The sequence below is a fragment of the Pyrus communis genome, chromosome 9 (genome assembly GCF_963583255.1).
Source record: "Pyrus communis chromosome 9, drPyrComm1.1, whole genome shotgun sequence".
Taxonomy (NCBI): Eukaryota; Viridiplantae; Streptophyta; class Magnoliopsida; order Rosales; family Rosaceae; genus Pyrus; species Pyrus communis.
The window spans coordinates 13,579,910-13,592,859 of NC_084811.1; the positions used below are offsets into that span (position 1 = coordinate 13,579,910).

At 38.4% G+C, this 12,950-nt stretch overlaps 1 protein-coding gene across 1 annotated transcript; it reads left to right on the forward strand.

The window, feature by feature from the left end:
• Window positions 1-3,359: 3,359 nt before the first annotated feature.
• LOC137744668 (transcription elongation factor SPT6 homolog) lies at window positions 3,360-12,462 on the forward strand. The gene is made up of 17 exons (XM_068484435.1): window positions 3,360-3,569; window positions 3,682-3,777; window positions 4,329-4,458; window positions 4,767-4,842; window positions 4,970-5,117; window positions 5,212-5,344; window positions 5,472-5,718; window positions 5,802-5,987; window positions 6,074-6,199; window positions 6,290-6,676; window positions 6,756-6,866; window positions 6,977-7,756; window positions 7,962-8,103; window positions 8,183-9,342; window positions 9,682-9,891; window positions 10,311-10,806; window positions 11,711-12,462. Exons 1-17 carry the CDS (start codon window positions 3,539-3,541, stop codon window positions 12,199-12,201), a joined length of 4,950 nt encoding a protein of 1,649 aa, XP_068340536.1. The 5' UTR covers window positions 3,360-3,538; the 3' UTR covers window positions 12,202-12,462.
• The last annotated feature ends 488 nt before the right edge of the window (window positions 12,463-12,950 follow it).

Consider the following 12,950-nt stretch of genomic DNA (forward strand, 5'->3'; position numbering starts at 1 on the left):
TTTATTATGACTAAAGAGATATTTGGGTGGAAACGTTAAAAGTAAGGACTTTAATGTGTTCCATCATGTATGCAAAATATATTGTCATATAGAAGCTTACAACATTGTTGTTTGGATGGGAAAGTTCATTTATGAACTCTCCATTCGGTTCCAACCAGAAAGTGTATGACACTAATGGGGCGATAGCTCAAGCCAGGGAACCAAGGTCTCATCAAGGTCCGAACTCAAATGAGAGACTGAACCACATGATTGAGAATCATGTATAATGGTGACGTCGATATTCTCAAGGTTGCTTCTATGAATAACATATAGATATCCATTGTCTAGGCCTACTACTCAGCCATTTATGAAATGACTACAGAAGAGGTATCATCACTGATGACTAAGCTGATTGGCTCTAGTGCAAGTGGGAGATTGTTGGAAATGTGCCCTAAAACCAATCATATGATGATACTTTATGGACATTTCACATGTTAAACTAATCTAGTTTAATGTAAAGGGCAAAGATTATTGTTTGAGCCGTCTCATATAAATGTTATATGCTTAAACGATAAGTCCAAGGAATATGTGATTGGAAGAATGCGATCTAAAGAAGTTAGATTCATGAGACCATTCTTTCGTTGACACATCCTAAACGTTCCTGATCATAGGATTGTCAATTGGGCATTGACAGTCCGTTAAGATCAGTACGTGCTATGTCTTCTCTCAGGGAGAGTGACTAGTCTCGAGTCATTGGTGTGTGTGACATCAAGACAAGTACGTAGGTGCTCAATAGAGAATGAGTTCACTGAACACAATCAACGAAAAGTTCTCATATTCATGTCACATGAGAACTCATGGTTGGGATAATGCAAAGTAGTCATTTGACCTGAGGCATCACAGTTGTCTTGTGGTTAGGTCCTTAATCTTTGATTATGTCAAAGTCACTCCATCAGGAGGGTGTCCACGGCATCGTCGGGGTTAAGCCACTTAGCCATGGAGGCAAGTGAATGCGCAACAAGGGATCTCTAACCTTCAAACTGTTTAAGGGAGAATACTCTATGATATGATTTAGAATCTCTGGCCAGAGTATGAATGAGATGTTGGAATGCGTTCCAAATCACATTCAAGGTAATCATATAAGCACAAGACTCACATTGGATAGTAGACATGAATAAACTATCAAACCAAACAATGTGGTCAAGAGTATTGTATTAGAGAAAGACCGTATTGCATTTGTAATCCTAAAACTGAATAAGTTCTCCACCTCTTCTGATTAGCTTGGGTAACCATGACATGCTGCTAGGCGTCAACCATGGTTTGTGGAAGCCCTAAAAGTGTATTATCACTAACGGGAGAATTGAAAGTAAGTTTCAATTCACAATCGATTTGAAAGAGTTTGAATCGCCCACTGCCTCGCTAAAAGGAACCTAATGGATCGTACACCGTGTAAGGTAAAGATTGAAGATTCAACGGAGATGAGTAAGAATAATTAAATGGTTTAATTATTTATGGCAAGGATTAATTAATATGTTAATTAATCAAACGAATAAGTTCGTTAAAGACCTCGGGATAGTTTTGGACCTTAAGGCCCAATGGGCTTCGAACGTCAAGTCCATTGACTTAAGTTGTGTGACAACTTAATGAATAATGATTCACAAAGGCCCAAATAGCCCAATGAATACCCTAAGGCCGGCCATTTAGAGAAAGAGTGGGTTTTGGACTTATTTACAAGTTTGCCACTCAAATGAATTAAGGTATAAGTGTGACTTAATAGCCAAAATTCATTAAGGGTTGTTTTTGGGGAAATTGGAAAAACACAAACTCTCCTTTCTCTCTAGAAATGGCCGGCCACCCTTGAGGAAAACATCTAGCAATCTTACTTCCTCTAGGTCACTCATTTCTTCTACAATATGCCTTGGTGTGGAGACTTAGAGGTTCTCAATTTTGGGAACTTGGAGAAACCTTTTCATCCATCCAAATCCATGGATCTAAGATGCAAGGAATGAAGGCCCTCTCTTTGGGTGATTAGCCTTTGCTTATGCAAAGAGGAATCTACAAAGGTATTGATTTCTCAACTCACTTTGTTTTGAGTTGAGTCTTGGTTCACCTATCTACTAGGCTTTGAAGTTCATGGGTTAAGTTTTGTTTTTGAGTGCATATAAACATGATTCCGCCTTTTAATTGTTAATTGCATGTTGTTGATGTTGCTCAAATGAACTTGTTTTTCAAAAATATTCCTTCAGTTTGAAGGATATCATCAATACTTTTGAAAAATTTTGTCCTAATGATTAAAAAGAAAGTTTTTTGGAATTTTTTGGTTAGTTTTCCCATAGAAAAACCCAAAACCCTAAATAAAACAACACTACTTATCTCGTCCCTAATGAACTTCCTACATGTTAATTAGCCTAACTATATTATAGCTAACTTGCAGACTAAAACAAAAATAATGGGCCAGAGCCGAATTGGATTCCATTTTTTCACTTGCATGTGGTGTGATCTTGTCTATATGGAATATTAATTGCATATGCATGAACATGCTTATATATATATGTGTGTGTCTATATATATATATATGCAATATGTAATAGTAAAATTATGAGATAATAGATTGGGGGTTAATGTCTTATAGTGAATGTTTTCATGCAAACATGGGCTAATAAGATATCAAGTCTGTGTTTTAGAAGAAACTAATCGACTGGAAATAAAGCCTTTGAATGCAATTTGTAGAAGGTTCGTCTCCCATATTCAAGATTTCACCTACAATGCATGGTATCACGTTCAACACAGAAAAAATAAATTGAATAAATAAAAGTATATTAATTTAATAAATAAAAAATCGGCCATAATAAGAATGATCGAAACGTAATACTTCCTTGATTAAAGATAGATAAACTCTCTTCAGTACAGTGTCAAGAATGTGCTTATAACATTTCGAGTCCTATTTAACTAAAGAGTTAGAGAGAGATGGAGAGAGAGAGGGTGCGACAATGAATAGAGAGAATTGAGTAAATTTTAAGGAATGATTTCTCACTCTCATTGTGCCTTTATTATAATCAGGAATGATAAATTCCTTACCTTTGATTTACTTGAGGTGGGCTAGTACAAGGGGCTGATGAGGAGAGATTTTCCAATGTGTCGTAGGAATATAACTCGTATATCAAGTGTTATAATATAAGTTTTTGAAACTGTTTTTAAGAATTCAATCACTTATATTATGAAACATTATGTGCTTAGTACTCTGATACAATAAAGTTTCTCACTAATAAAAACTGCATGATTTAAAATGTATGGTTCGAATTACCTGGTCTGTCGGTCCGGGACACAAATACGAAGAGGATCTCGAGTCTCCCCTATTATATTAAACATGCGAGCCAGACAAACACAAGGCAAGTGGCGACTGCTGAGTCATATTTCTTCTTGGTGCTCAGAACTTAAAGATCTGTGAGACTGACCGACTCTCTCAAAAAAAGCAAAAAACCACACTCCCTCTCCATTTCTTCTGAATCTTCGCTGCCCTAACCCTAACCCTAATCTCTCTCCCCCTTCCACCACAACCATGGGCAAAGCTGTTGTCTCTGACGAAGAAGGTGACCCACTCGCATTTCCATTTCTACTTCTCTCCTCCCTTTTGGGTAAAAATTAGCCCTAACCCAAGTCCTAACGCCCTTTTTCATACTTTGTTTGGTTCAATCTGTTCAGATGAGGTCGAGCTCGACGAGGACGACAGGGAACCTCTTCACGGCGATGCCGTCGATGGCCAGGATGGTGGCGACGAGGAGGAGGACGAGGAAGAAGGTACGGCCTCCAATTTTTTTCATCCTTTTGTTAAATGCATGTGGTTGTTTGCTCGGGGTTCAATTTTTCAATTCTATGGTGAATAATTGGGGGTTGGAAGTGTCGATGGAGGGATTTGGTTTGGATTAGGGTTTCCTTGCTCGAACTAGGGTTTCTGTTTGTTTGAAAAGATTGGACTTGGTTTTTCTTTCTTTTTTTTTTCCCCTGATGAAATATGTGAGAGAAATGTGTGGGAAAGGGAAAGCAACTGGTTCGTTTAACTGTCCAATGTACTGGTGATTGTTTCGTCGCAGTTCGATCGATTTTTTCCCCTGTGTATCAAGTTGGCCATCTCGTTTATGTCACTTGGAATTGTCCTTGCAATGCTTCATCATTTTGCTTATACTTCCTCTTTTCCATATTTATTTTATGGTTCATTTATTTTGTTATGTTTTCCCATACTGTTGTAGTATTTATATTTGTACGGTGTTCATGTACTATAGAGAGTCAATTTTAGTGTGTTTTTTGCATTTGCTGAATATGTAACATATCATCATTTATTCATTTTCCAGAAGGGCCAGATGAATATGAGAAGGATGATTTTATAGTAGATGATGTAGACGAAGACGATGAGCAAGAGGAGGAAGAAGAGAGAGCAGACAGTGATGAAGAACGGCAGAGGAAGAAAAAAAGAAAGAAAAAGTGAATTTTCTGTATTCTGAGCTATTATCTCTTTTAAAGTCTAGCTTTTAGTGGTGAAATTGTTAGAAAAACAAAAACTCTGGCTTTTTTTGGATGCCACCTTGGATCAACAGTATTATTTATTTTAATGGATCACTGAAAAGAATGCATCAGTTTTTTGGGTTTGAGAGTGGCTTTCTTCTTGCTGTTTTCAGATGATGGTGAATGCACTGCCAATTGTTGCATTCATCATCGTCGTTATCTTCTTTTAGCATTAAACAGAGGGTTAGATATCATTTTGTAACCTCTTTTCCTCTCTATTTTTCTAGAGAGGAGTATGTCCTTGATGAAGATGACTATGAGCTCCTTGAGGACAATAATGTAATTGCACCCCGAAGGAAGGCTGTAAGTATTGTTCATATTTTCTTATATTTTTTTTAATGTGAAACTTGTGCGTTTCTTTCTTACTCAATATAAATAGTTCATGATTTGGAGTGTTCGTTTTCTTATTTTTTGTTCAAACATTTTTCAGGGGAAATTTAAGCGTCTGAAAAAAGCTCAGAGGCATGGTGTGGGGGAGCCTGGTGAATTTTCTGACGAGGAGGAGTTTGATGGTAGTGGTAAAGGTGGAAGAACTGCAGAGGAGAAACTTGAGCGCAGCTTATTTGGTCATGATGAAGGTATATCTGTCTATGCATGTGTAGAACTGAACTTGTAGAATAATGAGAGTAAAATTTGGTTCATTGTTATTGCTAATAAACCATAACCCTATAGGTACTCCATTTGAGGATATTGTTGAAGAGGAGGAACCAGAAGAAGCAGAAGATGATGGAGAAGTTGGTGAAGAGGATGAAATGGCAGACTTTATAGTCGATGAAGAGTTTGATGAGACTGGGACTCTTGTGAGGTATTTCTCTGCTGTGTTCGCATGCCCGTGCTTGAGCTTTTTTGTTTTTGTTTTTGTTTTCAACTCAATTTTCTAATAATTTGAATAATTGACTCTTTTGTTTTTTGGTTGTTAATTCCTTGTTTAGACAGAGGAAGCTTAAGAGAAAAAAATCTAGGCAGGCACCAGGAGTATCATCAGATGCTTTGCAGGAAGCTCACGATATATTTGGTGATGTTGATGAATTACTACAGCTCCGTAAGCAAGGTTTGGATTCCAGTGAATGGAGAGAAAGGAAGCTCGAGGATGAATTTGAACCAATTATTCTTTCTGAAAAGTATATGACAGAGAAGGATGACCAGATTCGGGAGCTTGATGTTCCAGAAAGAGTGCAGGTTCTTTTCACTCACCCTTTGTTAATATACTGTAATTTCAGATTTCATGTCACATCAGCTGTATTTTATTTGTTTCTGTGTAGGTATACGAGGAAAGCACTGGTTCTTTTCCACTGGATGGAATTAGTATAGACGATGAGAGTACCTGGATATATGATCAAATTGCAAGTGGTACAATACCTTTGTTTAGCAAGCCAGGCTTGGCGAATTCTATAAGCAGGGAAGATATCAACAGATTTTTGGACTTGCATCATGTGCAGAAGCTGGACGTTAGTATTCTGATTAGTGTTTGTCTAGTTCTGTTTATTTATCTGAAGTTTATTCTATTAATCTGTCATACTCAACTTGTTTTCAGATTCCTTATATTGCTATGTATCGGAAAGAGGATTGCCTTAGTTTATTGAAAGATCCTGAACATCTTGAATTGGAAGATGTAAATCAGAATGAAAATGAGAAATCGTCTGGGCTGAAGTGGCACAAGGTACTCGTCATTGACTACTAAATGTGTTGCTGGTTTAAGATTGAAGATGAACAAGCAATATGTTGAAACTGTTTCCCTTTTTCTGCATAGGTACTTTGGAATATTCAGGACTTGGACAGAAAATGGCTTCTGCTTCAGAAACGAAAAAGTGCTCTGCAATCTTACTACAATAAGCGATTTGAGGAAGAATCCCGACGTATATATGATGAGAGCAGACTTACATTGAATCAACAACTTTTTGAGTCAATCATGAAGTCGCTCAAGGCTGCAGAATCAGAGAGAGAGGTTGATGATGTTGACACCAAGTTTAACTTGCATTTCCCTCCAGGTGAGGCTGGAGTGGATGAGGGACAATATAAGAGGCCCAAGAGGAAATCTCTTTACAGTGTCTGCAGTAAGGCTGGCCTGTGGGAAGTTGCAAGCAAATTTGGTTACAGCTCTGAGCAGTTTGGACTGCAATTATCTCTAGAAAAAATGGTAAGTCTGGTTTGTCTTCCAGTTTTCAATGTCTAGTCTAAATAGAGAGACACAAGGTTCATAGTTCATTTGATTGTAGAGAATGGATGAGTTGGAGGATGCAAAGGAAACACCGGAGGAGATGGCTTCGAACTTCACATGTGCAATGTTTGAGACACCTCAAGCTGTGCTCAAAGGGGCTAGGCATATGGTATGCATTAATAGTTTTGTAGTTTATGATAGTTTTGTAGTTTATAGAAATGCCCGTTCAAATGATGTTTTCTTGTAAGTTGTCTGATGTTCTTTTATGGCTTGTTTCAGGCAGCTGTTGAGATAAGTTGTGAGCCATGTGTCAGGAAGTATGTTCGATGCAACTACTTGGATACTGTTGAGTTATCGACAAGCCCCACACCCGCCGGAAATGTGGCAATAGATGCTTTTCATCAGTTCTCTGGCGTGAAGTGGTTGCAAAGAAAGCCCTTAAATAAATTTGAGGATGCACAATGGCTGCTTATCCAAAAGGCTGAGGAGGAAAAGCTTCTTCAGGTTACTATTAAGTTGCCAGAAGACAGACTAAATAAGTTGATAAGCGACTTTAATGAGTACTATCTTAGTGATGGTGTTAGTAAGTCTGCACAACTGTGGAATGAGCAACGGAAGTTGATATTACAGGATGCTCTTTTTAGTTTTCTTCTTCCGTCAATGGAGAAAGAAGCAAGATCGATGTTGACCAGTAGAGCAAAAAACTGGTTACTCATGGAATATGGAAAGGTTTTGTGGAATAAAGTCTCAGTGAGACCATACCAAAGGAAGGAAAATGATAATAGCTCAGACGATGAACCTGCACCTAGGGTCATGGCTTGCTGCTGGGGCCCTGGGAAGCCAGCAACCACTTTTGTGATGTTAGATTCATCTGGGGAGATTCTAGATGTACTTTACACGGGGTCCCTCACTTTACGCTCTCATAATGTTAATGATCAGCAACGAAAGAAAAATGATCAAGAACGTGTTCTGAAGTTCATGACTGATCATCAACCACAAGTCGCCGTCCTAGGAGCTGTTAACTTGTCTTGTGTTCGCCTAAAAGATGATATTTATGAGGTGTGTGTTACTATAGTACGGATATCATTTAGCTGATATAGCATCCTAGTGCAACTAGTCTGATGAAGTTGGGAGATGGGTTTACTTTTGTCGTTTTTGATCTCTATGTTATTCATCTAGGGATTGTCATCTTTCTTTTTTCCTATTTCAAAATCTACGTATATTACACATGATGCTTATTTTGTTCAACTCTTGCCATTATCAGATAATTTTTAAGATGGTGGAGGAAAATCCTAGAGATGTTGGCCATGATATGGACGGTTTAAGCATTGTATATGGGGATGAATCTTTGGCCCGCCTGTATGAAAATTCTCGGATTTCATCTGATCAGCTACCTGCACAACAAGGTATAAATTGTTCCCACACTCCAGTTTGTATCTTATTTTCTCTTAGAGATGTCTTGATGTTTTTTTCTTGTATTGTCAGGAATTGTCAAGAGGGCTGTGGCTCTTGGGCGTAATCTTCAAAATCCATTGGCAATGGTTGCCACACTTTGTGGACCAGGAAGAGAAATCTTATCTTGGAAACTCAATCCTTTTGAGAACTTTCTCACCCCAGATGAGAAGTATGTGATGGTTGAACAGGTCATGGTAGATGTCACGAACCAGGTAGGCCTTGATATTAATTTGGCTATAAGCCACGAATGGTTATTTGCACCTTTGCAATTCATTTCTGGGCTTGGACCTAGAAAGGCGGCATCTTTGCAGAGATCATTGGTAAGATCTGGTGCAATATTTACTCGAAAGGATTTGGTGAACCCACACGGGCTTGGTAGAAAGGTATTTGTTAATGCATCTGGTTTCTTACGTGTTCGGCGGAGTGGATTGGCTGCTAGCAGCAGCCAATATATTGATCTGTTGGATGATACGAGAATTCATCCAGAATACTACATAATTGCGCAAGACTTGGCCAAAGATGTTTATGATGTGGATGGTAACAACGATGATGAGGATTTGGAGATGGCTATAGAACATGTCCGGGATCGACCTAGTTATCTAAAAAACCTTGATGTTGAAGCTTATGCTAAAAGTAAAAAGCTTGAGAATAAGATACAAACATTTTATGATATAAGGAGAGAATTAATACAGGGTTTTCAGGATTGGCGTAAACAATATGAAGAACCAAGCCAGGATGAAGAATTCTATATGATTTCAGGTGAAACCGAGGATACCCTTGCTGAAGGAAGAATTGTACAGGCTACAGTTCGCAGGGTGCAAGGTCAGAGGGCAATTTGTGCTCTTGAATCTGGATTAACTGGCATGCTTATGAAAGAAGATTATTCAGATGATTCAAGAGATATGGAATTGTCTGACAGACTGAATGAGGGCGACATTCTCACTTGCAAGATCAAATCCATTCAAAAGAATAGGTACCAAGTTTTCCTAAGTTGTAGAGAGAGTGAGATGAGAAATAACCGTTATCAGAACACTCAGAATCTTGATACCTATTACCATGAAGACCGAAGAAGTCTACAGAGTGAGCAAGATAAAGCTCATAAGGAGAAAGAGCTTGCAAAGAAGCATTTCAAGCCAAGGATGATTGTTCATCCTCGCTTCCAAAATATAACTGCAGATGAAGCAATGAAGGTATGCTGTTAAGAATGCTTTTTATTTTTATGATATCTGATGTTTATATTAATGTGTTAGGTTGATTTGAATTTTTTTACTGTAATTGGTTGTTAGGCATATTAACTAATGCAAAATCATGTTATATTATGTGTTCCATGTGCCTATGTGTTACACTATGCATCAACATGTAAGCCTCTGGGAGGTAAAGGAGGTTTAACCAAATTTGAATATTAAGATCTTTATATTTACTTAGTATTTGTAGTGGATCAGTAGGTTTTTGAATTATATAGTGTTCATTTACATAGTATTCCCAGAACCATTCACCTTCTAAAATGGTTCATTTGTTATGTTTAACAGTTCTTGTCTGATAAGGATCCTGGGGAAAGTATCATTCGTCCCAGTTCCCGCGGGCCTTCGTATTTAACCTTGACTCTCAAGGTTTATGATGGAGTATATGCTCACAAAGACATTGTTGAAGGTGGAAAGGATCATAAGGATATCACGAGCTTACTCCGCATTGGGAAGACTTTGAAAATTGGGGAGGACACTTTTGAGGATTTGGATGAGGTCAGTATTTTTTGTCAGAAAGTAGGATATATTTGTTGTCTTACTTTTCTCTCACTTTATTACTAATGGAGGTTAATTGTTTTCTTCTAAGTTTTGTTAACTAATGAAATTGCCTTTTATACAATACGTAATGCTTGAATCATTAATGGTTACGAGTTTGGGACAGAAATCACAAATTTTGTGCTATATTGCAGCTGTTACAGATATTGAACTAGCTCAATATAATCTTAACAAAGGGCTCTTAGAAATTTTTGAACTTTATCCGTGTCTTGTTCTGAGACAAATTTTTTTATCACATGCTTGTTTTGTCTAGATAATGGTGGTGTGTCCTGATGTTGAGGAATAGAAATGTAATGGCACACTACGGAAGTGAGTACAGAACGGAATACTGATGTGCATGTTGACCAACTTAAATGCAGGTAATGGATCGTTATGTTGATCCCTTGGTAGCTCACTTGAAGGCAATTCTAAATTATCGCAAGTTCAGGAAGGGAACAAAACAAGAGGTCGATGAACTTTTGAAGATTGAGAAATTGGAGTATCCTATGAGGATAGTTTATTCTTTTGGGATATCGCATGAACATCCAGGCACTTTCATCCTGACCTATATACGGAGTACAAATCCACACCATGAGTATGTTGGTCTATATCCGAAGGGATTCAAATTCAGAAAAAGGATGTTTGAAGACATTGATCGGCTTTTAGCATATTTTCAGCGCCATATTGATGACCCTCAGCATGAGTCAGGACCATCTATTAGATCAGTCGCTGCTATGGTGCCGATGCGAAGCCCTGCAGCTGGGGGTTCTTCAGGGGCATCTGCGGGCAGTGGCTGGGGTGGATCAACTAATGAGGGTGGTTGGAGAGGCCAGTCTTTTGATGGGGATCGGTCATCTACACCGAGTTCACGAACAGGTGAAGTTGACTTAAAGAAATCGCCTATGGATTTTCAACTTCTATGTTTGATGAACATTGAAATTTGCTTGGTTGCATGGGTTTAACTGTTTTCTAGATTTCACTTGAGTGCTGCTAAGATCTACCTTATGCAGTTTTTAGCATATAAACAAATCCCTGTTTCTTTTACTGTGACGCAAGCTGGCTGGAAGCTGATCTAGAGCTTTCAAGTCTTTCCTGGCGGGGATGCATTTGACTTTTGGGACCTCTGATGGATTAATTATCTTCGAAAAATAGGAAACACATTATAAACACTGGAATCTGGGCCACATGCCATGTGTGCGATTAAATTTGCCTCTAGTTTTCTTGTGAATTATAGTTGCATCATTTTTCCTGGTGGTTTAGGCGTCTGTAAGCCCTTTGAGTAGAATGGCAATACCAAATAAAGAATTAAAAGCTACTAATATAATAGGTCTTCATGTTTCCACACATACCTTAAACAATTTGACTGGAACGTTCATTCTACTCTTGTAATAGGGACTACCCTTAACAGAGGCTTATTTCTGCACGATGTGACCGGCTGGGTGGAAAACTTGGACACATGTTCATTGTTCTCTGCCATATATGAAAATGGCTAGGATTTTTTAGCTCTCATCTTCAGTTAGCTGATTGCTTTGTGTGTTTTTTTTTACCATTGTACTCACTTTGATGGAATTTTGATGGCAGGTTTGGTTCTGTTGTATTTGTCTCTTTGATGTGGTACAAATACGCACTGGTCATGTTGGTCTTGTTTTATCCTGTCTTTAGTGACACCAAACTCATAGAATTCATCGCTTATTACTTCTTTTCCCATCTGATTCTTGCTTCCTTTGTCAAGAGACTTCTGATTTTCTATTGACTTATTTTTAAAGTTTTAACTTGACAGGTCGAAGTGATCATAGAAATGGTGGTAGTCGGGATGGGCATCCAAGCGGCCTACCTAGACCATATGGTGGGCGTGGTCGTGGTCGAGGAGCATATAACAACAGAGGAAATAGCACTGGCAATGAGAGGCAGGATTCTGGTTATGATGCTCCTGCGTGGGGTTCAGATTCCAAGGATGGGGATGATGGTTTGGGCAAATTTCCAGGTGCAAAGGTCCAGAACTCACCTGGAAGGGAAGCTTTCCCTGGTGGTTGGGGTGCTGGTGGAAGTGGGAGTGGAGGTGGTGGCAGTAGCTGGGGCGGTGGAGCTAGCTCCAGTGGAAATGATGCATGGGGCGGTGCTGCTGATAATGGGACTTCAGGATGGGGTTCTGACACCAAGAAAAAAGGTTCCGGTGATGGAGATTTGGGATGGGGTTCTGAACCGAAAAGAAGTACCCAGTCTCAGTCTGGAAACAGATGGTCTGGAACTGACGGAGGTGGCGGTTGGTGAAGGGGACAACTATATTTTGTAATTGCCACTAGTAACAGTTTACAACTACCGGCTGCTGTGCTGATGGATGGTTTGGAAGCAGCTGCTCTCTCTCCTGACTTGTTTCGGCCTTTGGTAGGCTCAGTTTTAGCGTTATGCAAACTATATTAAGAAGTTTCTGCTGCGGCAAACAATTGTAACGGATATAACTATATGCTCTGCTGCCTTGTACGTTTCTCTATTATTATTCGTATATTATCATTATTGTTATTATTATTATTACTACCACCACCAGTACTAGATGAAGCACACGCTTGTGTGTGTAAATATAATAAATAAATAAACAGGTGGAAGAGAAATTTGAGATAAAACCCTTGAGAGAATGTGTAAGAGGTTCGGCCTTTTATTTTTTAAAGTTTAAAATTAGACTATGATGACATCTAGGTAGGAGAAGAATAAAATATAGGAAAATTTAACTTTAGCAAAATAATATTATTGTTCATGATTTTACTTTGTGAAAGAAGACCAAATCATTTTTTCGTTGTTTAGGTCACCAGATGAAGCATATGCACTGTGCGTAAATATAAAATTTTAAAATGAAAAAAATGTTGGAAAAGAGAAGTTGAAGATGAATGTGAGAGAGAAAAAAAGAGGTGAGTTTTTTTTATTCCTTATGTATTTCGTCAGAGATAATATGATGAGATGTGGGGGAGGTTTGAAATAAAATAAAATTTGGTTTGTGTGAAACCATATTACTGCACATGATTTTA